General features: G+C 70.6%; 1 protein-coding gene across 1 annotated transcript; it reads left to right on the plus strand.

Annotated features, from left to right (window-relative positions):
- Positions 1-780: 780 nt before the first annotated feature.
- On the plus strand, positions 781-24,408 carry PKS8 (polyketide synthase; the record flags this gene model as incomplete). The annotated part of the gene is made up of 11 exons (XM_005788174.1): positions 781-1,383; positions 2,012-2,057; positions 2,130-2,182; positions 2,446-2,540; positions 2,634-2,718; positions 2,784-2,889; positions 2,961-3,427; positions 3,497-3,509; positions 3,590-3,870; positions 3,949-4,083; positions 4,217-24,408. 11 exons carry the CDS (start codon positions 781-783, stop codon positions 24,287-24,289), a joined length of 21,957 nt encoding a protein of 7,318 aa, XP_005788231.1. The 3' UTR covers positions 24,290-24,408.
- Positions 24,409-25,048: the final 640 nt, after the last annotated feature.

Here is a 25,048-nt window from a genome sequence, read left to right on the forward strand (position 1 = left end):
CCAGGTATACCCGGGGGTTTCCAGGTATACCCGCAAAATACCCGGTATTTTGCCGATTTGGCTGATTTTGAGCCCAAACCAGCCTCAGACTCGGCTCAGAGCCCGGAAAATTTGATGGTTTCCCCGGGGAAATAGAGAGGAAAAGAGAGGGTGCTGTAGAGAAAAAAGGAAAGGAAAAGAGACGGGGTGCGAGAGGAAAAGTATATTCAGCCTAATTCCCGACGGACCCTGTGAAAAAGTGAGGCGTGGTCCTCGCCTGATTGGAAAAGGCAAAGAAAAGAAAAGAAAAAACAAACGCATACGCATCACGATTCCTGATCTCGCGTCTTAACAAGCAGGCATCAACAAGCAGGCGCGCAAGATGCGTACCATCTGGGTCCCCTTAGAGGGTGGATGGTGCGCAAACGCATTTTTCTTTTTTGTCGTGCGCAGCATCTTGAAAATTATTTTTTCCGTCAACGACGGCTTCTGGGAGGACGAATTAGAAGCCGTCGTCCGCGCTTTGCCTGTTGAGTGAATCGTGCGGCCCGTGAAATTCTTTTGTGGTCTGTGGATTCCTATCAGCTATCTCATGAAGAGAAGAGTTTGGTTTTTTGACTTTCTTCTTTTTCGACAGCACAGTGAGGTGTTCCTATCTCGACGGACCCTGTTCTAGCAAGACGGAACTGCCTTAGAAAAGAAAACGCGGCAGTGCGATTCCCTATCTCGCTGTGTCCGCGCTTCTCACTTGGTCCAAGCACGCCGAGCCTAGGCCGCCCTTGCCGCCCCTCGACAGACTCGATGCCGCCGCCTCCATCGGCCGTGCCCAGCAGCTCGCACCGCCGTGGCACTGTGCACGAGTCCGACCCGGACGTTGCCGGCGACGACGCCACCGCGGCCAAGGAGCCAGAAAGCTTCGTGTCGCTCTTCGAAGCCAACGTCGAGAAGCTTGGAGGGCAGAGGCTCTATACGTGGCACTCCTCGGCAGAGTGCACCGGCGATATCGTTTGGAGCTACACCGAGCTGGCGCAGCGAGGACGCGCCGTCTGCTGTGCGCTGCGGCGGCGGTGGGAGGTCGGCGACGGCGCCCGGGTCATGCTCATCTATCCGCCAGGCCTCGACTTCCTCGTCGCATTCTTCGGCTGCCAATACGCCGCCGTGATCGCCGTGCCCTACTACCCGCCCATCATCCCGGCGAGCCCGATGCCATCCGCTGGCGCCAAGAAGATGCTCGCCGACGGCTTGGCCAAGGTGGTTCGCATCTACAGCAGCTGCCACCCGGAGCTGCTGCTCTCCACGACAATGTGCGCCCTCGCCCGGCTGCCGCCGCGGCAGCTGCCGGCCGCGGGCAGCTCGGGGCTGGCCGGACCCACCCGTGGCAGCCCACGCCCCACCCCTCCCTCGGTCCCGGCCCGCAAGAGAGTGGCGAGCGCCCGAAGCAGCAGCGTGGTTCAGCACACGCGCCGGCCGCGAGCGCTACCTGTGCCGCCGCGCAGGTACCTGCGGCTCAAGTGGCTCTCGAGCAAGCTCCTCGGCGGCGACTGCTCCTGGCCCTCCTCCTGGAACTGGCGCGCCGCCAGGGAGGGAGGGGAGGCCAAGCCACGCCAACCGAGACGCCAAAGACTAGCCGCCCGAACACTCGCCGCCCGAACACTCGCCGCCCGAACACTCGCCGCCCGAACACTCGCCGCCCGAACACTCGCCGCCCGAACACTCGCCGCCCGAACATTCGCCGCCCGACCTCAGGCGCTCCACCGACGACCTCTCGACCCGCCTCCCGCCAAAGGAGGCGCGTCCCTCCCTCGCTTGCCGCTCCACACGAGCCCGCCGCCACTCCGCCTCGGGGGGGGCCTTCACGACGGCGCCGCAAAAAAGAATTCGGTGCGGACGCCGCTCCTCGTTGCGCAGGCGGCATGGCTGGAGGGCTGGCTGCGGCAGCGGCGCGAGCCGGTGGCGGCGGCACACCACGGCCCGGGGGGTCGTGAGGCTCGGCACTGAGCAAGAGGGGTCGTCGTAGGCGTCGCCCGACGAGATCGCTTTTCTCCAATTCACGTCCGGGTCGACGGGCCACCCGAAGGGTTGGAGAGCGGTCTGCCGCCGACGGGGCAGGCGTGAGTTGCTCGACCGCCGGCGGTGACTCGTGGCTATAGGCGTGATGATCTCGACCAACAACCTCGTCAACAATATCCTCGCCATGCGGCAGGTGCCGCCACAGCCCCGAACCACAGCCCCGCCGTCCCATCACGACCGCAGACACGTTGGCCGCTCCGCCGACGCGGTGGCGAGGGTGGCGGCGGCGAGGGTGGCGGCGGGGAGGGTGGCACCGAGGGTGGAGGCGGTGAGGGCGGCGGCGGCGAGGGCGGCGGCGGCGAGTGTGGGGGTGGCGAGGGTGGGGGCGGCGTTGGCGGTGCCGGTTCCCCTGCCGCCGCTCCTCGGCCCACCCTGCAACGCTCCCCCCTCCGGCAGACGACGCGCCGCATCCACCCGGTCGAGTCCATCTGCATGGTGTCGTGGCTGCCGCAGTACCACGACATGGGCATCATCGGCGCAACACACATCGCGTGGCGAGACCGCTGCGGCAGGGTTGGCCTCGTCCGGAGCCTCTGAGGTTCCGCGGTAGGCGGCTGCCTCTTTGCGCCAATCATCGGCTTCAGCGCCGACCTCATGTCGCCCGCCACGTTCCTGCAGCACCCGGTCGCGTGGCTGCGCGCAATCTCAAAGCTACACAAGACGCACCAGGTCTCCTCCGCCGCCGCGTCCCACCGTTCCCGCCCGCCCCCGACGCGATTCCCCCGCCCGCCCAGGTCTTCACCGCGTCGCCAAACTTCGGGTATATCCTGTGCCTCCGCCGCATCAAAGAGGAGAAGCTGCAGGGCCTCCGCCTCAACCACTGGAAGTGCGCCCTAAACGGTCTTCGCCGCGTCAGCGACAGGAGGGCCGACGTCAGGCTGCTTAGAGGTGCGCGAGTTGTGGGAATTTAGGCGCAGAGCCGATCCGCGCCGAGACATTGCGCGAGTTTGGCGCGCGCTACGGCGCTTACGGCTTCGAGCCGACGGCGTGGGGCTGCTCGTACGGGCTGGCCGAGAATTGCGTGTACGTCGCCGGCACGATGGAGCGGCCCGCCACGCTGCAGGTGCGGCGCGGGCTGTGGGCCGGAGACGTTGCGTGGCCTGCGGAGGAGGGCGACGGCGCGCTCTTCGAGTGCCCCGGCTGCTTCTTTCAGCCGGAGTGGCGGACGCACCAGTCGGTCCGGATCGTGCACCCGGACTCGCTGGAGGAGATGGCCGACGGGACCGTCGGAGAGATTTGGGTCGGCGGCCAATCGGTCGCGCGCGGCTACTGGGATTTGCCCGAGGTGTCGCGCCATACTTTTGGGGCGCAGCTGGCCGAGGCGGACGGCCCGGTGCACATGCGGTCCGGCGAGCTCCGAGCGCCCTCCCGCGGGGACGTTTGGGACGACACGGCCCTCAGGCCGGCGTATTCTCACCGCAGGCGACCTTGGCTTCGTGTGGGAGAGCCGGTTGTACGTCGTCGGCGAGAAGAAGAGAGCTGAGGCGGGCCGGGCCCCATTCGGGCCCCAAATCCGAGACGCCGAAGTGACTCGCTGTAGGTCGCATCAAGGACGTGCTCACCATGCGGGGCCGGACACTTCACGCGCACGACATCGAGGGGCATGCCGAGCGCGGCTCGGGCGCTCTTCGACCGGGCTGTTGCGCCGCGTTCTCGATCCAGCCTCCGGAAGAGGAAGGAGAGGTGCTGGTGTTGATGGCCGAGCTGCGGCCAGAGCAGGCCAACAACAGCGAGGCGGAGCTGCTGGCGGTGGTCCGTGACGTGGTCAAGGCGGTCAAGGACGGAGAGGGCATCAAGCCGCACGCACTCGTTCTCCTCAAGGTGCCCACCCCACCCCAACTACCATCCACCCCCACCTCACACGTCGCTGACGGCTTCCTCTCCCCACCTGGCTGGAAGGCCCGCGCCATCCTCAAGACCACATCCGGCAAGCTCCGCCGGCGCGAGCTGCGAGAGGCCTACCTGCAGATGGCCCAGGTCCGCGCTACGGGCGCCGAGCCGACGCGGCAGCGGTTGCTCATCCCGATGCAAGCGGTGAGTGTACCCCGCACGGCTCACGTCACCCTCGTGTTTGACCGTGTTGACCGGCGCTTCCCTCTCGGCACTCCTCGGCAGATTCATAGACCCCCCCCCTCCCCCCCCCCCCTCTGCCCCCCCTGCCCCCCAGGTCGTCCTTCACTGGGACGTTTCCCTCGCCGGGCTCGAGGAGCCGCAGGAGCAAACCCGCGATGGGGAGTCGACGCCGCCGCAGGGCCACAACAGCTCGCGCTCGCCTTCGAACAGCAAAGAGGGGTGGTGGGTGCATCGGCGCGACGCCCTCGAGCGGAGCCCGCCACGGTTCGAAGAGGCACCGTCGCCCCAAGGAACGGCCGGCGCACCCGTGGTGACTGAGAAGCCGATCTTGCCAGCGTCGCCAGAGACGCGGGCGGAGGCTGTGCTTCCGCCGCCGCCTCCGCCGGGGGGGCAGTCCCTGTACGCCAACCCCATCAGCTTGGAAGACCTGTACGCGCTCGCTGTCGAATGCCTCGGCTCGGACCTCTCGCCGGATGCACCGCTGATGGACGCCGGCTTCGACTCTGCAAACGCGCTCGAGCTCCAGGGCGAGCTCACCGAGCGCCTCGGCGTCTCGGACCTGCCGGAGACGCTCATGTTCGACTACCCCACCCTGCGCCAGATGGCGGCGCATTTCAACTCGTACACCACGACGGCGCTGCCGGCGGAGGAGGCGTGGAACCAGGACACGCGAGGCCTCGCCGATGCGCCCGTGGCAACCGTCGGCGCGATGCGCGGCGCGCTTGCCGGCGGTGTCTCCACGATGGCGGCGCTGGAGTCCATGGTCGGAACCGCCGCCGACAGGATCACGGAGGTGCCGCTGGCCCGCTGGGACCTCGGCAAGCAGCACGCAGCCAGCGACCTGATCGGCTTGCGCGCCCGGCACGGCGGGTTCGTGGACAACGCGGAGCTCTTTGACAACGCCTTCTTCAGCATTTCGCCGGCCGAGGCCAGAGACATGGATCCCCAGCAGCGGCTGCTCCTCGAGCAGGGGTACGCGGCGCTGCACGGCGCCGGCTCGGTTCGCGATTCTCTGGTGGGTCGCGTGGCGGGTGTCTATTTGGGCATCGCCGGGAGCGACTTTCAGCACATGGTGACGCGCACACCTGTGCACCTACGCGGTGTGTACACTGCGACGGGCAGCAGCCACTCGGTCGCCGCAGGCCGCATCTCGTTTGTGCTCGGGATGCAGGGCCCGTGCGTGTCGTACGACACCGCGTGCTCGGCGGCGCTAGCGGCGAGCCACGGGGCGCTGCGCGCGCTTCAGCACAAGGAGTGCACTGAAGGGCTTGTCGTGGGCGTGAGCCTCATGCTCCTTCCAGATTGCCACCTGACTTTCGCCATGGCCGGCATGCTCTCCGCCGGCGGCCACTGCCACACCTTCGACTCGCGCGCGGACGGGTACGCGCGTGGCGAGGCGTGCTGCGCAGTCGCGCTTCAGATGAGGGACGCCGACAGCTCAGCGGCCCTTCGTTTCCTCGGCAGCTGCGTGCGGCAGGACGGCAAGAGCGCGAGCCTGACGGCGCCCAACGGCCAGGCGCAGCAGGCCCTTCTAAAGGCCGCGCTCGCCGACGCATCCGTGCACACCGAGCAAGTAGCTTGCGTGGAGGCTCACGGCACGGGCACGGCATTGGGCGACCCGATCGAGACGCGGTCATTGGCGCACATAATCTCAAAACGCATGGCTGATGAGGCGCTCGCGTTGGGCAGCGTCAAGGCGAACGCCGGGCACACCGAGCCAGCTGCGGGCATCACGGGTCTGCTGCGGCTTGCCCTGAGCTTGCAGGACGGCCTTGGTGCCCCGAATGGCCAGCTGCGCGCGATCAATCCGCACGTTGGCAATTCGCTAAAGGGAATCGCTTGCGCGCTTCCGACCCAGCTGTCGGCCGCGCCAATATGTGCGGCCCAGACGGGAAGCGATTGCGCCGGCGGCGTGAGCTCGTTTGGGTACAGCGGCACGATCGTGCACGCGCTGCTCCAGGACGACGGCGTGGCGCGTGGCGCGGGCAGGCCGGCGGCGGCTTCGTCGCCGCATTACGTGCGCCGGTCTTTCGCGTGGTCGGAGCAGGCGCATCCGCTAGCGCAGGGGGTGGACGCGGCGGCGCCGAGCGGGCTCGTTCGCTACGCATCACCGGCAGCCGGCGCACTGCGTAGCTTGTCGGCGGACCACATCGTCCAGGGCCGCGTCGTCTTCCCTGGCGCCGGCTACCTCGAGATGGCGCGCGCGGCGAGCGACGCTGCGACCGACGCGGCGACCGACGCGGCGAGCAGCTTGCTCCGGCGCGTCTTCTTCCTGCAGCCCCTCTTGCTCGACGGCGACGTGGCACAGTTGCGCGTGGTGTGCGAGCTCAACGCGGCGGAGGAGCGCTTCGAGGTGCGAAGCGAGCTCACCGAGGAAGGGGCAAGCACCGCCCATTGCGGCGGCTCGACGGGTGCGGCGCCGCCGGACGACGAGCGGCGGCGCCCACAGCCGGCTGCGGTGCGCGGGAGCTGCGGGGCGGCGGTGAGCGCCGCGGACCTGTACTCCGCGTTCCGGGGGATGGGCCTCGAGTACGGCCCTGCGTACCGCACGCTCGCGGGCATGTGGGCGTCGCCAGCTTCGGGTGCTGCGGTGGGGCAGCTGCGGCGGCGCAGGCGGCTGCAGGGCACCTCCGTGCACCCAGCCGACCTGGACGGCGCGCTGCAGCTGACGGCGCTGCTCGCGACTGGCGCGGCGTCGGAGGTGCGGCTGCCGTTCTCGGTCGAGTCGGCAGCGCTGCGCGGCGCACGCGGCCACTTGTGCCCGGTGGCGGAGCGGCAGTCGGCGAGCACGACTCGCGTCGCTCTGGTGAGTCAGAGCCGACGCGGCGGAGGCGGCGCGCATTTGTCGGGCTTCGAGACGCGAGCCCTCAAGGCCGGCGCCGCCGCGCGGCCGGCTGCGCCGAAGAGGCACCTGTACGTGACGGCGTGGACAGCGCGCGCGCTGTCTGCCGACGCCGGCCCCGAGGCGGCGGCGGCATCATCGCTGGTCCTCTCTGGAGCGGTGTCGAGCGTCGCGTCCGGCGCGGGCGCCACTCGTGCGACGGCGGCGGCGGCTGGCGGGCCTCGCTCTGTCGCGTTTGCCGCGGGGGTCGGCGGCGCCCGCGCCGAGCGCGATTCGCTCGCCGTGATGGCGGCCGCCTTTGACATCGTGCGGGCCCACACCGCCAAGGTCGCGCTGCCGGTGTGGCTGCTGACGAGCCGCGCGTTCGGCGCCCGGCCATCGGGCGGGTCTGGCGCGTCCGCGCACGCGGGCATGATGGGTTTGGCCCGCCAAGTGCGGTCCGAGGCGCCGACGTGCCGCCTGCCAGTCATTGACCTCGACGCCGCCGCGGCAGTGGCGGGCTCGGCGGCGGCCGCCGCGATGCTTGGGCTGGGGTACTCGGGCTTGCCTGAGCCCGAGGTCGCTTTCGACGCCGGCCGGCCGCGCGTGCCGCGGCTGGCCGAGGCGCCCGGCTCAATCAGCGGGCCTGTTCGGATGCACTTCGACGCGCGCGGCGCGGTGTCGAACCTCCGGATCGTGCCTCAGGCCGAGGAGAGCTCCCCGCCCGCGGACGGCGAGGTCGAGCTGCGCGTGCGAGCGGTCGGTCTCAACTTCCGCGACGTGCTCAACGTCCTCGGCGTGTACCCCGGCGACCCCGGTCCTCCCGGCAGCGACTGCGCTGCAGACGTGGCTCGCTGCGGCGGCGGCGCGCCGCACCTGCGCGTGGGCGACGCTGTGCTCGGCCATGGCCTGGCGGCGCTGGCATCGTTTGCGCGGAGCGACTCGCGGCTGATGGCGGCGATCGACGACTCGCTGACGGTCGAGCAGGCGTGCACCCTGCCGACGACGTGGTGCACGGTTCACATGTCGCTCCTCGCGTCGCGGCCTCGCGCGGGCCACCACGCGCTGCTGCAAGCGGGCGCCGGTGGCGTTGGCCTCGCAGCGGGCGAGTACACACATTGGGTCGGCACGCGCGCAAGCGTGACGGTCGGCCGGCCGTACAAGCATTGGTATTTGCATGGCATGGGTCTGCGCGGCGAGACGCTCAGCTCGCGCGACGGCGGCGCGTTCCTCGCCGGCGCGGCGGCGCTCGTCCGCGCGTCGCGGCTGCGCTTCGTGCTCAACAGCTTGTCCGCCGACTTCATCGCTGGCTCGTTTGCGCTGCTGGGCGAGGGCGGCTGCTTGTGCGAGATCGGCAAGCGCGCGGTGTGGAGTGCGGAGCGGCTGCGGAGCGCGTCGCTTGCGCGCTACGTGGCGATCGCGCTCGACAGCACGATCGAGCAGACGCCGGTGTGGATGCGGGGCACACTCCAGCGGCTGTCTGCGCGCGCGGCGGCGCGCGTGCTGCACGGGCTGCCACTGCAGAGCTTCGGGCTGGAGCGCGGCCTGCTCTCCGCGTTCCGCAGCCTGCAGGCCGGCACAAACACCGGCAAGGTGGTCATCCTCATCCCCGCCACCGCCACCGCGCCGCCGCGCGACACGCATCTGCTCTCTGGCGGCACCGGCGGGCTCGGCCTGCTGACGGGCCGGTGGCTGGCCGCGGGCGGGGCCTCCACGGTTGTGCTCGCGGCGCGCGGCGGCGCGGTGTCGGAGGCGGACGGCGCGCGGCTGCGGAAGGCGCGGCCGCAATGCTCCGTGTGCGTGGCGCGCGCCGACGCGGCGGAGCTGGCCGACATCCGGCGGCTGGTGAGCGGGGCGCGTTGTGGCGAGGCGGGTCGGCTCGCGGGCTTGTGGCACGCGGCCGGCGTCCTATCCGACGGGTTGCTGCGCGCCCAGACGGCGAGCACGCTCCGCCGCGTGTACGCTCCAAAGGTACACGGCGCCTGGGGCTTGCAGCTTGCGTGCGCCGCGGCGCCGCTCGATGCGTGCGTCCTCTTCTCGTCCATCGCGTCGCTGATCGGCGGCGGTGGGCAGTCCAACTACGGCGCGGCGAACGGTTGCCTCGACTCGCTTGGCGTGTGTCGGCGGCAGCGCGGCCAGGCGGCGTCGAGCGTGCAGTGGGGGCCGTGGGCGGACGTGGGCATGGCCGCGAGCAGCTCGGTCAACGCGCGGATCCAGGCGTCGGGCATGGGCCTGATCGGGCTGGAGCAGGGCGCGACGGCGTTCCGTGCAGCGCTGCTGCCGGGCGTGCCGGCCGTGATGAGCTTGGTCGTCCTTTCGTGGGGCAAGTTCCTCGGTCTGATGCCGACGGTGCCGCCGCTGCTGGAAGGGTACGCCTCCCGCAAGGCGGCGCCGGCGGCGACTGGCGGGGCGTCTGAGAGCCGCGTCGTGACGCTCGAGATGATCATGGAGTCGCTCGAGTCGACCATCGGCACGGGCGTGGATGCGGACGCGCCGCTGATGGAGGCTGGCCTCGACTCGCTTGGAGCGGTCGAGCTCGGCAACCAGCTGCAGCAGGCGTCGGGGCAGACGCTGCCGTCGACGCTCATCTTCGACTACCCGACGGCGCGGCAGCTCGCGGCGTACTTCGAGAGCTCCTCCAAGTCTGCCGGCGGCAGCGACGAGGCGGCCGGCGCGGCGACGTCCGCCGCCACGGCGCGGGCGGCTGCGACGCCGTTCAGCGCGGGCAGCTCGAGCACGTCTGGCGTGGTGCGCGTGTGCGGGCTGAGCGCCATGATGCCAGGGCGGGTCGGCCTTGTGAGCGGACTGGCGCAGATGGCGTCGTGCGGCAGCGACCTGATCTCAGAGGTGCCGCTCGGGCGCTGGCGGGTCGGCGGGCCAGGCTTCCCGGATGGCGTGATCGGCCAGCGCGCCCGGTACGGCGGCTTCCTGAGCGACGCGGAGCTCTTCGACAACGCGTTCTTCAGCGTGTCGCCGTCCGAGGCGGGGGCGATGGACCCCCAGCAGCGGCTGCTCCTCGAGCGCTCGTTCGAGGCGCTGCACGGCGCGTCGTTCCAGAGGACCTCCCTGATGGACCTGGTCGCCGGCGTCTTCCTCGGCGTCGCGGCGAACGACTTTGCGGAGGTCGTGCGGACGACGCCGTCGCTCGCGCGCAGCGTGTACGCTGCGACGGGCAGCAGCCACTCGGTCGCCTCCGGGCGCATCTCGTTTGTGCTCGGGATGCAGGGCCCGTGCGTGTCGTACGACACCGCGTGCTCGGCGGCGCTGGCGGCGAACCACGCGGCGCTGCGCGCGCTCCAGCACCGCGAGTGCGTCGCCGCGCTCTCGGTCGGTGTGAGCATGATGCTCCTCCCCGGCGTCGGCATCACCTTCGCCACCGCCGGCATGCTCTCCGCCGGCGGCCACTGCCACACCTTCGACTCGCGCGCGGACGGGTACGTGCGTGGCGAGGCGTGCTGCGCCGCGACGCTGCGCGTCAGCAGCTTTGCCGCGCACGACACGCTGCGACTGGTCGGCAGCTGCGTGCGGCAGGACGGCAAGAGCGCGAGCCTGACGGCGCCCAACGGCCAGGCGCAGCGGGCGCTGCTGTGGGCCGCGCTCGCCGACGCCGCGATGCTGAGCGACCAGGTGGCTTGCGTGGAGGCTCACGGCACGGGCACGGCGCTGGGCGACCCGATCGAGGCGCGCTCGCTCGCCTCGCTGCACACGGGGCGGCAGGACGACGAGGCGCTCGCGGTGGGGAGCGTCAAGGCGAACGGCGGGCACGCCGAGCCAGCGGCGGGCATCACGGGTCTGCTGCGGCTGGCGGTCGGTGTGCGTGACCGGGTGGCGCCGCCGAACAGCCAGCTGCGCGCCGTCAACCCGCACGTGGTGGAGGCGTTCGACGGCATCTCGTGCACGCTTCCGACCCAGCTGTCGGCCGCGCCGGCGTGCTACGCGCAGGCGAGCGGGCTCTGCGCCGGCGGCGTGAGCTCGTTTGGGTACAGCGGCACGATCGTGCACGCGCTGCTCCAGGACGACGGCGTGGCGCGTGGCGCGGGCAGGCCGGCGGCGGCTTCGTCGCCGCATTACGTGCGCCGGTCTTTCGCGTGGTCGGAGCAGGCGCATCCGCTAGCGCAGGGGGTGGACGCGGCGGCGCCGAGCGGGCTCGTTCGCTACGCATCACCGGCAGCCGGCGCACTGCGTAGCTTGGTGGCGGACCACATCGTCCAGGGCCGCGTCGTCTTCCCTGGCGCCGGCTACCTCGAGATGGCGCGCGCGGCGAGCGACGCGGCGACCGACGCGGCGACCGACGCGGCGAGCAGCTTGCTGCGGCGCGTCTTCTTCCTGCAGCCCCTCTTGCTCGACGGCGACGTGGCACAGTTGCGCGTGGTGTGCGAGCTCAACGCGGCGGAGGAGCGCTTCGAGGTGCGAAGCGAGCTCACCGAGGAAGGGGCAAGCACCGCCCATTGCGGCGGCTCGACGGGTGCGGCGCCGCCGGACGACGAGCGGCGGCGCCCACAGCCGGCTGCGGTGCGCGGGAGCTGCGGGGCGGCGGTGAGCGCCGCGGACCTGTACTCCGCGTTCCGGGGGATGGGCCTCGAGTACGGCCCTGCGTACCGCACGCTCGCGGGCATGTGGGCGTCGCCAGCTTCGGGTGCTGCGGTGGGGCAGCTGCGGCGGCGCAGGCGGCTGCAGGGCACCTCCGTGCACCCAGCCGACCTGGACGGCGCGCTGCAGCTGACGGCGCTGCTCGCGACTGGCGCGGCGTCGGAGGTGCGGCTGCCGTTCTCGGTCGAGTCGGCAGCGCTGCGCGGCGCACGCGGCCACTTGTTCCCGGTGGCGGAGCGGCAGTCGGCGAGCACGACTCGCGTCGCTCTGGTGAGTCAGAGCCGACGCGGCGGAGGCGGCGCGCATTTGTCGGGCTTCGAGACGCGAGCCCTCAAGGCCGGCGCCGCCGCGCGGCCGGCTGCGCCGAAGAGGCACCTGTACGTGACGGCGTGGACAGCGCGCGCGCTGTCTGCCGACGCCGGCCCCGAGGCGGCGGCGGCATCATCGCTGGTCCTCTCCGGAGCGGTGTCGAGCGTCGCGTCCGGCGCGGGCGCCACTCGTGCGACGGCGGCGGCGGCTGGCGGGCCTCGCTCTGTCGCGTTTGCCGCGGGGGTCGGCGGCGCCCGCGCCGAGCGCGATTCGCTCGCCGTGATGGCGGCCGCCTTTGACATCGTGCGGGCCCACACCGCCAAGGTCGCGCTGCCGGTGTGGCTGCTGACGAGCCGCGCGTTCGGCGCCCGGCCATCGGGCGGGTCTGGCGCGTCCGCGCACGCGGGCATGATGGGTTTGGCCCGCCAAGTGCGGTCCGAGGCGCCGACGTGCCGCTTGCCAGTCATTGACCTCGACGCCGCCGCGGCAGTGGCGGGCTCGGCGGCGGCCGCCGCGATGCTTGGGCTGGGGTACTCGGGCTTGCCTGAGCCCGAGGTCGCTTTCGACGCCGGCCGGCCGCGCGTGCCGCGGCTGGCCGAGGCGCCCGGCTCAATCAGCGGGCCTGTTCGGATGCACTTCGACGCGCGCGGCGCGGTGTCGAACCTCCGGATCGTGCCTCAGGCCGAGGAGAGCTCCCCGCCTGCGGACGGCGAGGTCGAGCTGCGCGTGCGAGCGGTCGGTCTCAACTTCCGCGACGTGCTCAACGTCCTCGGCGTGTACCCCGGCGACCCCGGTCCTCCCGGCAGCGACTGCGCTGCAGACGTGGCTCGCTGCGGCGGCGGCGCGCCGCACCTGCGCGTGGGCGACGCTGTGCTCGGCCATGGCCTGGCGGCGCTGGCATCGTTTGCGCGGAGCGACTCGCGGCTGATGGCGGCGATCGACGACTCGCTGACGGTCGAGCAGGCGTGCACCCTGCCGACGACGTGGTGCACGGTTCACATGTCGCTCCTCGCGTCGCGGCCTCGCGCGGGCCACCACGCGCTGCTGCAAGCGGGCGCCGGTGGCGTTGGCCTCGCAGCGGGCGAGTACACACATTGGGTCGGCACGCGCGCAAGCGTGACGGTCGGCCGGCCGTACAAGCATTGGTATTTGCATGGCATGGGTCTGCGCGGCGAGACGCTCAGCTCGCGCGACGGCGGCGCGTTCCTCGCCGGCGCGGCGGCGCTCGTCCGCGCGTCGCGGCTGCGCTTCGTGCTCAACAGCTTGTCCGCCGACTTCATCGCTGGCTCGTTTGCGCTGCTGGGCGAGGGCGGCTGCTTGTGCGAGATCGGCAAGCGCGCGGTGTGGAGTGCGGAGCGGCTGCGGAGCGCGTCGCTTGCGCGCTACGTGGCGATCGCGCTCGACAGCACGATCGAGCAGACGCCGGTGTGGATGCGGGGCACACTCCAGCGGTTGTCTGCGCGCGCGGCGGCGCGCGTGCTGCACGGGCTGCCACTGCAGAGCTTCGGGCTGGAGCGCGGCCTGCTCTCCGCGTTCCGCAGCCTGCAGGCCGGCACAAACACCGGCAAGGTGGTCATCCTCATCCCCGCCACCGCCACCGCGCCGCCGCGCGACACGCATCTGCTCTCTGGCGGCACCGGCGGGCTCGGCCTGCTGACGGGCCGGTGGCTGGCCGCGGGCGGGGCCTCCACGGTTGTGCTCGCGGCGCGCGGCGGCGCGGTGTCGGAGGCGGACGGCGCGCGGCTGCGGAAGGCGCGGCCGCAATGCTCCGTGTGCGTGGCGCGCGCCGACGCGGCGGAGCTGGCCGACATCCGGCGGCTGGTGAGCGGGGCGCGTTGTGGCGAGGCGGGTCGGCTCGCGGGCTTGTGGCACGCGGCCGGCGTCCTATCCGACGGGTTGCTGCGCGCCCAGACGGCGAGCACGCTCCGCCGCGTGTACGCTCCAAAGGTACACGGCGCCTGGGGCTTGCAGCTTGCGTGCGCCGCGGCGCCGCTCGATGCGTGCGTCCTCTTCTCGTCCATCGCGTCGCTGATCGGCGGCGGTGGGCAGTCCAACTACGGCGCGGCGAACGGTTGCCTCGACTCGCTTGGCGTGTGTCGGCGGCAGCGCGGCCAGGCGGCGTCGAGCGTGCAGTGGGGGCCGTGGGCGGACGTGGGCATGGCCGCGAGCAGCTCGGTCAACGCGCGGATCCAGGCGTCGGGCATGGGCCTGATCGGGCTGGAGCAGGGCGCGACGGCGTTCCGTGCAGCGCTGCTGCCGGGCGTGCCGGCCGTGATGAGCTTGGTCGTCCTTTCGTGGGGCAAGTTCCTCGGTCTGATGCCGACGGTGCCGCCGCTGCTGGAAGGGTACGCTTCCCGCAAGGCGGCGCCGGCGGCGACTGGCGGGGCGTCTGAGAGCCGCGTCGTGACGCTCGAGATGATCATGGAGTCGCTCGAGTCGACCATCGGCACGGGCGTGGATGCGGACGCGCCGCTGATGGAGGCTGGCCTCGACTCGCTTGGAGCGGTCGAGCTCGGCAACCAGCTGCAGCAGGCGTCGGGGCAGACGCTGCCGTCGACGCTCATCTTCGACTACCCGACGGCGCGGCAGCTCGCGGCGTACTTCGAGAGCTCCTCCAAGTCTGCCGGCGGCAGCGACGAGGCGGCCGGCGCGGCGACGTCCGCCGCCACGGCGCGGGCGGCTGCGACGCCGTTCAGCGCGGGCAGCTCGAGCACGTCTGGCGTGGTGCGCGTGTGCGGGCTGAGCGCCATGATGCCAGGGCGGGTCGGCCTTGTGAGCGGACTGGCGCAGATGGCGTCGTGCGGCAGCGACCTGATCTCAGAGGTGCCGCTCGGGCGCTGGCGGGTCGGCGGGCCAGGCTTCCCGGATGGCGTGATCGGCCAGCGCGCCCGGTACGGCGGCTTCCTGAGCGACGCGGAGCTCTTCGACAACGCGTTCTTCAGCGTGTCGCCGTCCGAGGCGGGGGCGATGGACCCCCAGCAGCGGCTGCTCCTCGAGCGCTCGTTCGAGGCGCTGCACGGCGCGTCGTTCCAGAGGACCTCCCTGATGGACCTGGTCGCCGGCGTCTTCCTCGGCGTCGCGGCGAACGACTTTGCGGAGGTCGTGCGGACGACGCCGTCGCTCGCGCGCAGCGTGTACGCTGCGACGGGCAGCAGCCACTCGGTCGCCTCCGGGCGCATCTCGTTTGTGCTCGGGATGCAGGGCCCGTGCGTGTCGTACGACACCGCGTGCTCGGCGGCGCTGGCGGCGAACCACGCGGCGCTGCGCGCGCTCCAGCACCGCGAGTGCGTCGCCGCGCTCTCGGTCGGTGTGAGCATGATGCTCCTCCCCGGCGTCGGCATCACCTTCGCCACCGCCGGCATGCTCTCCGCCGGCGGCCACTGCCACACCTTCGACTCGCGCGCGGACGGGTACGTGCGTGGCGAGGCGTGCTGCGCCGCGACGCTGCGCGTCAGCAGCTTTGCCGCGCACGACACGCTGCGACTGGTCGGCAGCTGCGTGCGGCAGGACGGCAAGAGCGCGAGCCTGACGGCGCCCAACGGCCAGGCGCAGCGGGCGCTGCTGTGGGCCGCGCTCGCCGACGCCGCGATGCTGAGCGACCAGGTGGCTTGCGTGGAGGCTCACGGCACGGGCACGGCGCTGGGCGACCCGATCGAGGCGCGCTCGCTCGCCTCGCTGCACACGGGGCGGCAGGACGACGAGGCGCTCGCGGTGGGGAGCGTCAAGGCGAACGGCGGGCACGCCGAGCCAGCGGCGGGCATCACGGGTCTGTTGCGGCTGGCGGTCGGTGTGCGTGACCGGGTGGCGCCGCCGAACAGCCAGCTGCGCGCCGTCAACCCGCACGTGGTGGAGGCGTTCGACGGCATCTCGTGCACGCTTCCGACCCAGCTGTCGGCCGCGCCGGCGTGCTACGCGCAGGCGAGCGGGCTCTGCGCCGGCGGCGTGAGCTCGTTTGGGTACAGCGGCACGATCGTGCACGCGCTGCTCCAGGACGACGGCGTGGCGCGTGGCGCGGGCAGGCCGGCGGCGGCTTCGTCGCCGCATTACGTGCGCCGGTCTTTCGCGTGGTCGGAGCAGGCGCATCCGCTAGCGCAGGGGGTGGACGCGGCGGCGCCGAGCGGGCTCGTTCGCTACGCATCACCGGCAGCCGGCGCACTGCGTAGCTTGGTGGCGGACCACATCGTCCAGGGCCGCGTCGTCTTCCCTGGCGCCGGCTACCTCGAGATGGCGCGCGCGGCGAGCGACGCGGCGACCGACGCGGCGACCGACGCGGCGACCGACGCGGCGAGCAGCTTGCTGCGGCGCGTCTTCTTCCTGCAGCCCCTCTTGCTCGACGGTGACTTGAGTGCAACGGCGGTCAGCGTGGACATCTCCATGGCCGACGAGCGGTTCGACGTCAACACCGAGGACATCGAGACGGGCAGTAAGACGTCGCACTGTGCGGGCGGTGCGTCCATCCTCCAGAAGGCGGTGCGCAGCTTGTCGCACGCGGGCTTGCGCGCGTCGTGCGCGCAGCCAGTCGACGCTGCCGTCATCTACGCGGGCTTCCGCTCGGTCGGCCTCGAGTACGGCCCCGAGTACCGCACGCTCACTTCGGCGCGCGTGTCGCGCGATGCGGGCGTCGCTGTTGGCCAGTTGCGCCGGCGCTCGCGCAAGGAGGGCACGAGTGTCCATCCGGCCGACCTCGACGGCTCGCTGCACCTGACTGCCTTGCTGGCCGAGGCAACTGCGGCGGGCGAGATCCGGCTCCCCTTCTCGGTCGGCGAAGCGGCGCTGACTGACGTTAGCGGCTCTTCGTGGCCGGTGGCGGAGCGGCAGGGCGCCAATATGACGGGCGTGTGGGTTGGGGCCAAGGACGCCAAGTCGGCCAACTCGCCTGGTGCACGCCTGAGCAACTTTGAGACGCGCGTGCTCAAGGCGGCGCCTCTGGCAACTCCGGCACGCAAGTCGACCCACCTGTACGTCACGTCGTGGCAGACTACGACGGTGCCGGCCGCTGAGGACGCCAAGGCAGCGCTCGTGATATGCGCCTCGGCTCTGGCCGGCGCTACCTCGAGTTTTTTTAGCGCTGCGGGAACGGCGCCGCCAACGTCGATCGGCTCAGTGGTGTACGCCGTCGGCCTCTCTGCTGGCGCCAAGGCCTCCCACTCGCTCGCCGGCCTGATGGCCGCGTTTGATGTTGCGCGCACGCACACCATCACGCGTTCGACGCCTCCAATGTGGATGGTCTCGGCTGGCGCCCTTGCCGCCCGCTCGAATGGCACCAGCGTCTCGAGCCACGCGGGCCTGATGGGCCTGACCCGCCAGGCGCGTTCCGAGGCGCCGCAGTCGTGCTTGCCAGTCATCGACTTGGACGTGCTCAGCCCGGGCGTGACCGAGCTGGCGGCGGTGTCGAAGCTGGCCGGCAAGCTCGGCCTTGGCTACAACGGCACGCCCGAGCCCGAGATCGCCTTTGACGGCACGAGCCAGCGCGTGCCGCGCCTGACCGAGGCGGCCGGCTCGCTGGGCGGACCGATCAAGCTCTACTTCGACGCCCGCGGCGCCGTCAGCAACCTGCGGGTGGTCTCGCAAGAGGAGGACGACTCAGATTCGGTCCACGGTGAGGTCAAGCTGCACGTTGGCGCGGTCGGCCTCAACTTCCGCGACGTACTCAACGTGCTCGGCGTGTACCCCGGCGACCCGGGCCCTCCCGGCGGTGATTGCGCAGTTCACGTTGCTGCCGTGGGCACCGGGTTCTCGCACCTCAAGGTTGGCGACGCAGCGCTTGGGCACGGCCTCGCTGCTCTTGCTTCTCTGTCTAAGTCTGACGCGCGCCTGATGGCGGCCATCACCGACTCGCTCTCGTTCGAGCAGGCGTGCACCCTGCCGACGACGTGGTGCACGGTTCACATGTCGCTGCTCGCGGCCCGGCCGGCGGCTGGCCACGACGTGCTTCTGCACGCTGGCGCTGGTGGTGTCGGCCTGACCTCGCAAGAGTACTGCCACTTCATCGGCAATTGCGCGATGGCCAACGTCGGCCGGCCGTACAAGCACTTCTATCTGCACAAGATGGGCCTCGCCGGCCGCACGCTCAGCTCGCGCGACGGCAGCGCCTTTGCGCTCGGCGCGTCGAAGCTGCTTCGCTCCGGCCGGCTGCGCTTCTCGCTCAACAGCCTGTCGGCGGACTTCATCGCGTGCACCTTCGCGCTGTTGCAGCAGGACGGCCGTTTGTGCGAGATTGGTAAGCGCGCTGTGTGGAGCTACGAGCGGCACGAGGTGGCGTGCTCCAACAACTTCACGATGATCGCGCTCGACTCGACGATCGACCAGGCGCCGTGGTGGATGTGCGGTACGCTCAGGACTCTGTCCGCACGCGCGGATGCCTTTGTGCTCCACGGCTTGCCCATGGAGCTCTTCGACCTCGAGAGGAACGTCTTGGCCGCCTTCCGCACGCTGCAGAGCGGCACCAACACCGGCAAGGTGGTGGTGCGCATCCCGAAAACGGCCCCGACGCCGCCACGCGGGGCCCACCTGCTCTCTGGCGGCACGGGCGGCCTCGGCCTGGTCACGAGCAAGTGGCTCGGCGAGAGCGGCGCTTCTTCGGTGGTGCTCGCGGCCCGCGGCGGCAAGGTCGCCCCTGCGGACAGCGAGACGTTCAAGAGGATCGCCAAGTGCAGCTTCAGCGTAGTCAAGTGCGACGCGGCCGAGCTGGCGGACACCGCTCGCATGGTGGGCGCCATTCTTGCCAAGGACAGCACGCTGGCGGGCGTGTGGCACGCGGCGGGCGTGCTGTCGGACGGGCTGTTGCGCGGCCAGAACGCTTCGACAATCAAGCGCGTCTTCGCGCCCAAGGTGGCTGGCGCGTGGGCGCTGCAGCAGGCGGCCGCCATGGCGCCGCTCGACACGTATGTGCTCTTCTCGTCTATCGCCGCGCTGATTGGTGGCGGCGGCCAGTCCAACTACGCTGCGGCCAATGGCATGCTCGACGCACTCGGCGCTTGCCGGCGCGTGCGCGCCATGAACGCGACGTCAGTGGAGTGGGGCCCGTGGGCGGCCATCGGCATGGCAGCGGACGAGTCAATCAATGCTCGCATCCAAGCCAGCGGCATCGGGCTCATCAGCCTCGAGCAGGGAACACTTGCCTTTCAGGCGACGCTGCAGCCTGCCGTGTCTGGCGTGATGAGCCTGGTGGTGCTCACTTGGAGCAAGTTCCTGAGCCTGCTCCCAGAGGTGCCACCGCTGATGGCCAACTACGCAAGCCGCAAGCGCGCAGTGGCGACTGGCAGTGGGAAGGTGAAAGAGGTCACGCTCGAGATGATCCAGGAGACGCTCAAGTCGACGACTGGCAGCGAGGTCGACCCCGACGCGCCGCTGATGGAGGCTGGCCTCGACTCGCTTGGAGCGGTCGAGCTCGGCAACCAGCTGCAGCAGGCGTCGGGGCAGACGCTGCCGTCGACGCTCATCTTCGACTACCCGACGGCGCGGCAGCTCGCGGCGTACTTCGAGAGCTCCTCCAAGTCTGCCGGCGGCAGCGACGAGGCGGCCGGCGCGGCGACGTCCGCCGCCACGGCGCGGGCGGCTGCGACGCCGTTCAGCGCGGGCAGCTCGAGCACGTCTGGCGTGGTGCGCGTGTGCGGGCTGAGCGCCATGATGCCAGGGCGGGTCGGCCTTGTGAGCGGACTGGCGCAGATGGCGTCGTGCGGCAGCGACCTGATCTCAGAGGTGCCGCTCGGGCGCTGGCGGGTCGGCGGGCCAGGCTTCCCGGATGGCGTGATCGGCCAGCGCGCCCGGTACGGCGGCTTCCTGAGCGACGCGGAGCTCTTCGACAACGCGTTCTTCAGCGTGTCGCCGTCCGAGGCGGGGGCGATGGACCCCCAGCAGCGGCTGCTCCTCGAGCGCTCGTTCGAGGCGCTGCACGGCGCGTCGTTCCAGAGGACCTCCCTGATGGACCTGGTCGCCGGCGTCTTCCTCGGCGTCGCGGCGAACGACTTTGCGGAGGTCGTGCGGACGACGCCGTCGCTCGCGCGCAGCGTGTACGCTGCGACGGGCAGCAGCCACTCGGTCGCCTCCGGGCGCATCTCGTTTGTGCTCGGGATGCAGGGCCCGTGCGTGTCGTACGACACCGCGTGCTCGGCGGCGCTGGCGGCGAACCACGCGGCGCTGCGCGCGCTCCAGCACCGCGAGTGCGTCGCCGCGCTCTCGGTCGGTGTGAGCATGATGCTCCTCCCCGGCGTCGGCATCACCTTCGCCACCGCTGGCATGCTCTCCGCCGGCGGCCACTGCCACACCTTCGACTCGCGCGCGGACGGGTACGTGCGTGGCGAGGCGTGCTGCGCCGCGACGCTGCGCGTCAGCAGCTTTGCCGCGCACGACACGCTGCGAGTGGTCGGCAGCTGCGTGCGGCAGGACGGCAAGAGCGCGAGCCTGACGGCGCCAAACGGCCAGGCGCAGCGGGCGCTGCTGTGGGCCGCGCTCGCCGACGCCGCGATGCTGAGCGACCAGGTGGCTTGCGTGGAGGCTCACGGCACGGGCACGGCGCTGGGCGACCCGATCGAGGCGCGCTCGCTCGCCTCGCTGCTCACGGGACGCCGGAATAACGAGGCGCTCGCGGTGGGGAGCGTCAAGGCGAACGGCGGGCACGCCGAGCCAGCGGCGGGCATCACGGGTCTGCTGCGGCTGGCGGTCGGTGTGCGTGACCGGGTGGCGCCGCCGAACAGCCAGCTGCGCGCCGTCAACCCGCACGTGGTGGAGGCGTTCGACGGCATCTCGTGCACGCTTCCGACCCAGCTGTCGGCCGCGCCGGCGTGCTACGCGCAGGCGAGCGGGCTCTGCGGCGGCGGCGTGAGCTCGTTTGGGTACAGCGGCACGATCGTGCACGCGCTGCTCCAGGACGACGGAGATGGCGGCCAGGCGCCGGTTGACAGCGTTCCAGTGCGCTTTAACCGTCGGCGGTTCCCTTGGCCGCGGCCAGCCATTGTCGCCGCTGCAGACGAAGCGGAGCTCCTGGGCTTTGGATTCTCCTGGGTCGATTCGGACGTCCCTGAGGCGGGCGGAAATGGCGGCTTGGATTGGCTCTTGATCGGCGAGCGGAAGCAGGTTGGCCCCGCCTCGCGCGTCTACCACGAGCAGCCGTCGAAGGTCACAGCGCTCAGCGAAGTCGGCGGCAAGTCCGTCAGGAACGTCGTTCTGCTTGCGGAGACGCATGATGCCGCTGCTCCGTCCATGCTAGGGATGTCCACGCTGCTGGCAGTCACGAGGCAGCTCATCCAGATGAAGCCCCCTCCCAGGCTGTTGTGCCTCTGCCGAGGGACGCAGCACCCGCGACCGTTGGAGCTAGCCGAGCCGATGGCTGCAGCTTCAGCCGGCGGCGTCTGGGGGTTCCTGAGGAGCGTGGCCCTCGAGCAACCCGCTGCTGATTGGCTCATTCGTGACGTGCGCTCCGAGCCATCAGCCACAGAGGTTGCCCGGATGCTGCGTGCAGCGGCGGCCTTTGGGGAGGACGGAGGCGTGCCGAGGGAGCTGGCCCAGAGCTCCAGCGGCACGTGGCATGCGCCGAGACTTGTGCGCACTGGTGCCATCCCTTCCAGTGCGGACAGCGTCAGCGGCGCCGGGGTCAACATCATCACCGGGGGACTCGGCGGCCTGGGGCTTCGGGCCGCAAAGGCGCTGGCGGGCGATCCATCCTCGCACCTTGTGCTCTCGTCGCGGAGCGGGCGCATCACGCGCGCGGGGCAGGGCCTCGGTGCGCAGCTGCGCTCGCTTGAAGCCTCGAAGAGCAACTTGCGCATCCGTGCGTGCGACATCGCGGCGCCGGAGGACGCCGTCGCCCTCCTTCGCGAGAGCCACTCGCTGCGGCGTCCGCGACTCGCGACCCGCGTGATCCACGCGGCAGGCGTCCTGGCGGACGGCCTGGTGCGGAAGCTGACTCCCAGCGACCTTGGCGCTGTCTTTGCCGCCAAGGCTCACGGAGCAGCTGCCATCCATTCCGCCTCGACCACTCTCAACTTTTCCGCGTTTGTGGCATTCTCCTCCGTCGCCTCGGCCTACGGTAACATTGGCCAGGCCAACTACGCCGGTGCCAACTCGTACCTCGACGTGCTTGTGACCCTGCGGCGTGCGTGCGGGCTACGTGGATGCAGCCTGCAGCTGCCCCCAGTCGGGGGCGCGGGAATGGGTGAGGCGCTCGCCTCCAAGTTCAGCGGAATGGCCGAGATCTGGACACTGCCGCTCGAGCGGTACGCCGCGTGGCTTGCCCAGTCCCTCTCCCTTTGCCCCTCGGCCGTGGCGACCGCCCTCAGCAGTGATGCCCTCGCCCAGTTTCCCGTCTCGGCCCGGGCACTGCTCGTTGACGATGCCCTCGGACGCGGCGCGGCGTCCGCGATGCCGCCCCCTTCCGGTCCCGCTCGTGCGGCGGACCTGAGCACGGAGCAGATCCAGTCGACCCTCCTGCGGGAGGTCACTGCGCTCACGAGCATCGACGCCCTCACTGTGGACACGCCTCTGATGGAGGCGGGCGTCGACTCGATGGCGGCGCTCGAGCTGCGCAACCGCGTGGAGGAGGTGATGGGCGTCCGCCTGAAGAACGAGGACCTGCTCGCAGACGCCGACGAGCTCACGGTCGCACAGCTCACGAGCGCGATCGAGCGGCGCGCCGCCGGCGCCGGCGGTGGCGCTGCGGGCGAGAGCGGCCCATCAAGTGGCGGGTCGGTGAGTCTGAGCTTCATGAACACGTCGGTCGTGGCGGGCACGGCCGCGCCGATCGCCGAGCGGCTCCGCCGCCCGATCCTCTTTGTGTTGAGCAGCCCGCGCTCGGGCTCGTCGCTGCTGCAGCTCTGTCTGCAGGCCAACCCGGCCCTCTACGCCGGCCAGGAGCTGTACCTGCTCATGTTCGACTCGATGGGCGAGCGCGCCGCCGTGCCCGAGATGCGCTTCGTCGAGGAGGGCCTCGTCAAGACCATCATGGAGCTCAGCGCCAGCTCGGCGGCCGCCGCGCGCGCGCGCATCGCGCGCTTCGGCGCCGACTGCCCGACGTGGCGCGTCTACCAGGCGCTGCAGCGAATGAGCGGCCCGCGCATGCTCGTCGACAAGACGCCCGCCAACGCGAGCCACGTCTCCTTCATGCGGCGCGCGCGGGAGACCTTCGAGCACGCGCGCTACATCCACCTGATCCGCCACCCGTACGCCTGCATCTCGTCCGGCCTCCAGATGTTCCGCGACTTCCTCGACGTGTCCGAGACCACGTGGGCTATGGTGGAGCAGTCGTGGGTCGACACGAACCGCGCGTGCGACGAGTTCATGGCGGAGCTGCGCGCGGAGCAGCCCGAGCAGCGAGGGCAGTCGATGGTGCTCCGCTACGAGGACTTTTTGCGCGACCCGGCGGGCGCGACGCGCGGCGTCTGCGAGGCGCTTCTGGGCGTGGAGTGGGCGGAGGGGATGGCCAACCCGTACGAGACGAGCGCGATTCAGAGCTTCGAGGCGGCCGAGTCCAAGTCGACGACCGACCAGAAGCTGCTCAAGCGCAAGGCGATCGAGCCGCGCCAGGCAGAGAAGTGGCGCGAGGTGCAGCTGCCGCAGCCGCTGCTCGAGACCACAAAGGCGCTCGCGGCGGGGCACGGGTACGAGCTCCTGCCGGACCTCACGCCCGAGCTCTCGTGGATCGCCCAGCCCGAGGGCACGCCAGCCGGCGCGCCGACCGTCTGCATCCACGACTTCACCGGCCTCTTGTGGGGCTTCCGCGCGCTCGCGCCGCTGCTGTCAACCTCGGGCTGCCTCGGCATCCATGCGTCGACGCGGCTTCTCGACGGGTGCGCCTGCATGCAAGAGCTCGCGGCGCAGTACGTGCAGCTGCTGCCAAAGGGCCTGTGGATGGGCGGGGCGCCGGTGCGGCTGATTGGCTACTCGCTCGGCTGCCGCGTCGCCTACTGGATGGCGTGCCTCCTCGAGGCGGAGGGGCGGCCGGTCGAGCTCGTGCTGCTCGACGGGCCGGCGGCCGGCGACGACGGCTACCCGCCGCGGATGGGCGGGTACGCGTCGGAGGTGGCCGAAGAGATCCGGCTCAACATGGGCCTCGCGCCGCCGCCGGACGGGCGCCCCGCCTCGCTCGGGCCGCAGGGCGGCGGCGCCGGCTCGGCGGCGCAGGCCATGCAGTTTGCGGTGATGAAGCGCTCCGGCTCGTTCCGGATGCTCTTCACCCTGCTCGAGGATGCGGGCGAAGACGCCGCCGCCGCCGCGGTGCGGCTCATCGAGCTGCCCGACCGCGTGGCGGAGCCGCTCGGCCCGGTGCGAGCGCCGGTCCTCTTTGTGCACACGGAGCAGATCCGCGAGAACGGCACCGCCGGCGTGCTGCTTGAGCGCGTGCCACACGCGACGGCCGTCAAGGTTCCGGGCGACCACTTCTCCTTCATCACAAAGAGCGCGACGCAGATTGCGGAGGCGGTCGCGGGGTGGCCCTCGCCGTCCCCAGCGTAGTCCATAGTACAGTGTTGTGTGTGTACTACAATCTACATGCAGGCCGTGTTGGTTTGGCCAGATACCATGTGAAGTTTGGGGGGGGTTGTTACGAGTACTCGCTATGATCTGAGTGTCTTGGGAATTCCATGTGTAGAGCGGGAGATCGGCACGAGCTTGATTTCTGAGAGACGAACAGTCAAGAGAATTCTCGCGGCGAATTCGTTTACTTTCTAAATCACTACGCACTTGTGTCTGTGAGGACACCGATCTCACCGGCACACTTTGCAGCTATCAGCTTACACGCAAACAGATAACTTCTCGCAGCTGCGAGACGAGTTTTCTCGGAGCGACAGCCTCAAAGAAAAAGAACCGGCGTGCAGAGAGTGGTGACGGCAGGCCGGTGCCGGTGGCGGCGGCGGATAAGAGGCATACGCCAGCGGGAGCAGCGTGACGACAAGGGTACCCACGAGGCGGTACCTGGGAGCACTGCCGGCTGTGTGAAGCGCTATTTCCTGCTCTCAACAGCTCACCACCTCGCCTTCTCTGTCCCTCTTACCTGGCCCAGGCCCATCAGTAGCAGGTCTGATCTGTCCCACACCGCACTTATCTTTATTCCTTGAGTCAACGAACTATAAACATGTGCATGCACAGCGGCGTTGGCCACAAATAGTAAAGCACCGCCGTACAAATCTAGTAAAAGGAGCTCTGGCCGGGGGGCACGCGATCCCACCGGATCAGGCACGCGGGTTCATGGGCGCAGCCCTCAACATGCCAAGG

Source organism: Emiliania huxleyi (genome assembly GCF_000372725.1).
Source record: "Emiliania huxleyi CCMP1516 chromosome Unknown EMIHUscaffold_138, whole genome shotgun sequence".
NCBI classification, from domain to species: Eukaryota; Haptophyta; order Isochrysidales; family Noelaerhabdaceae; genus Emiliania; species Emiliania huxleyi.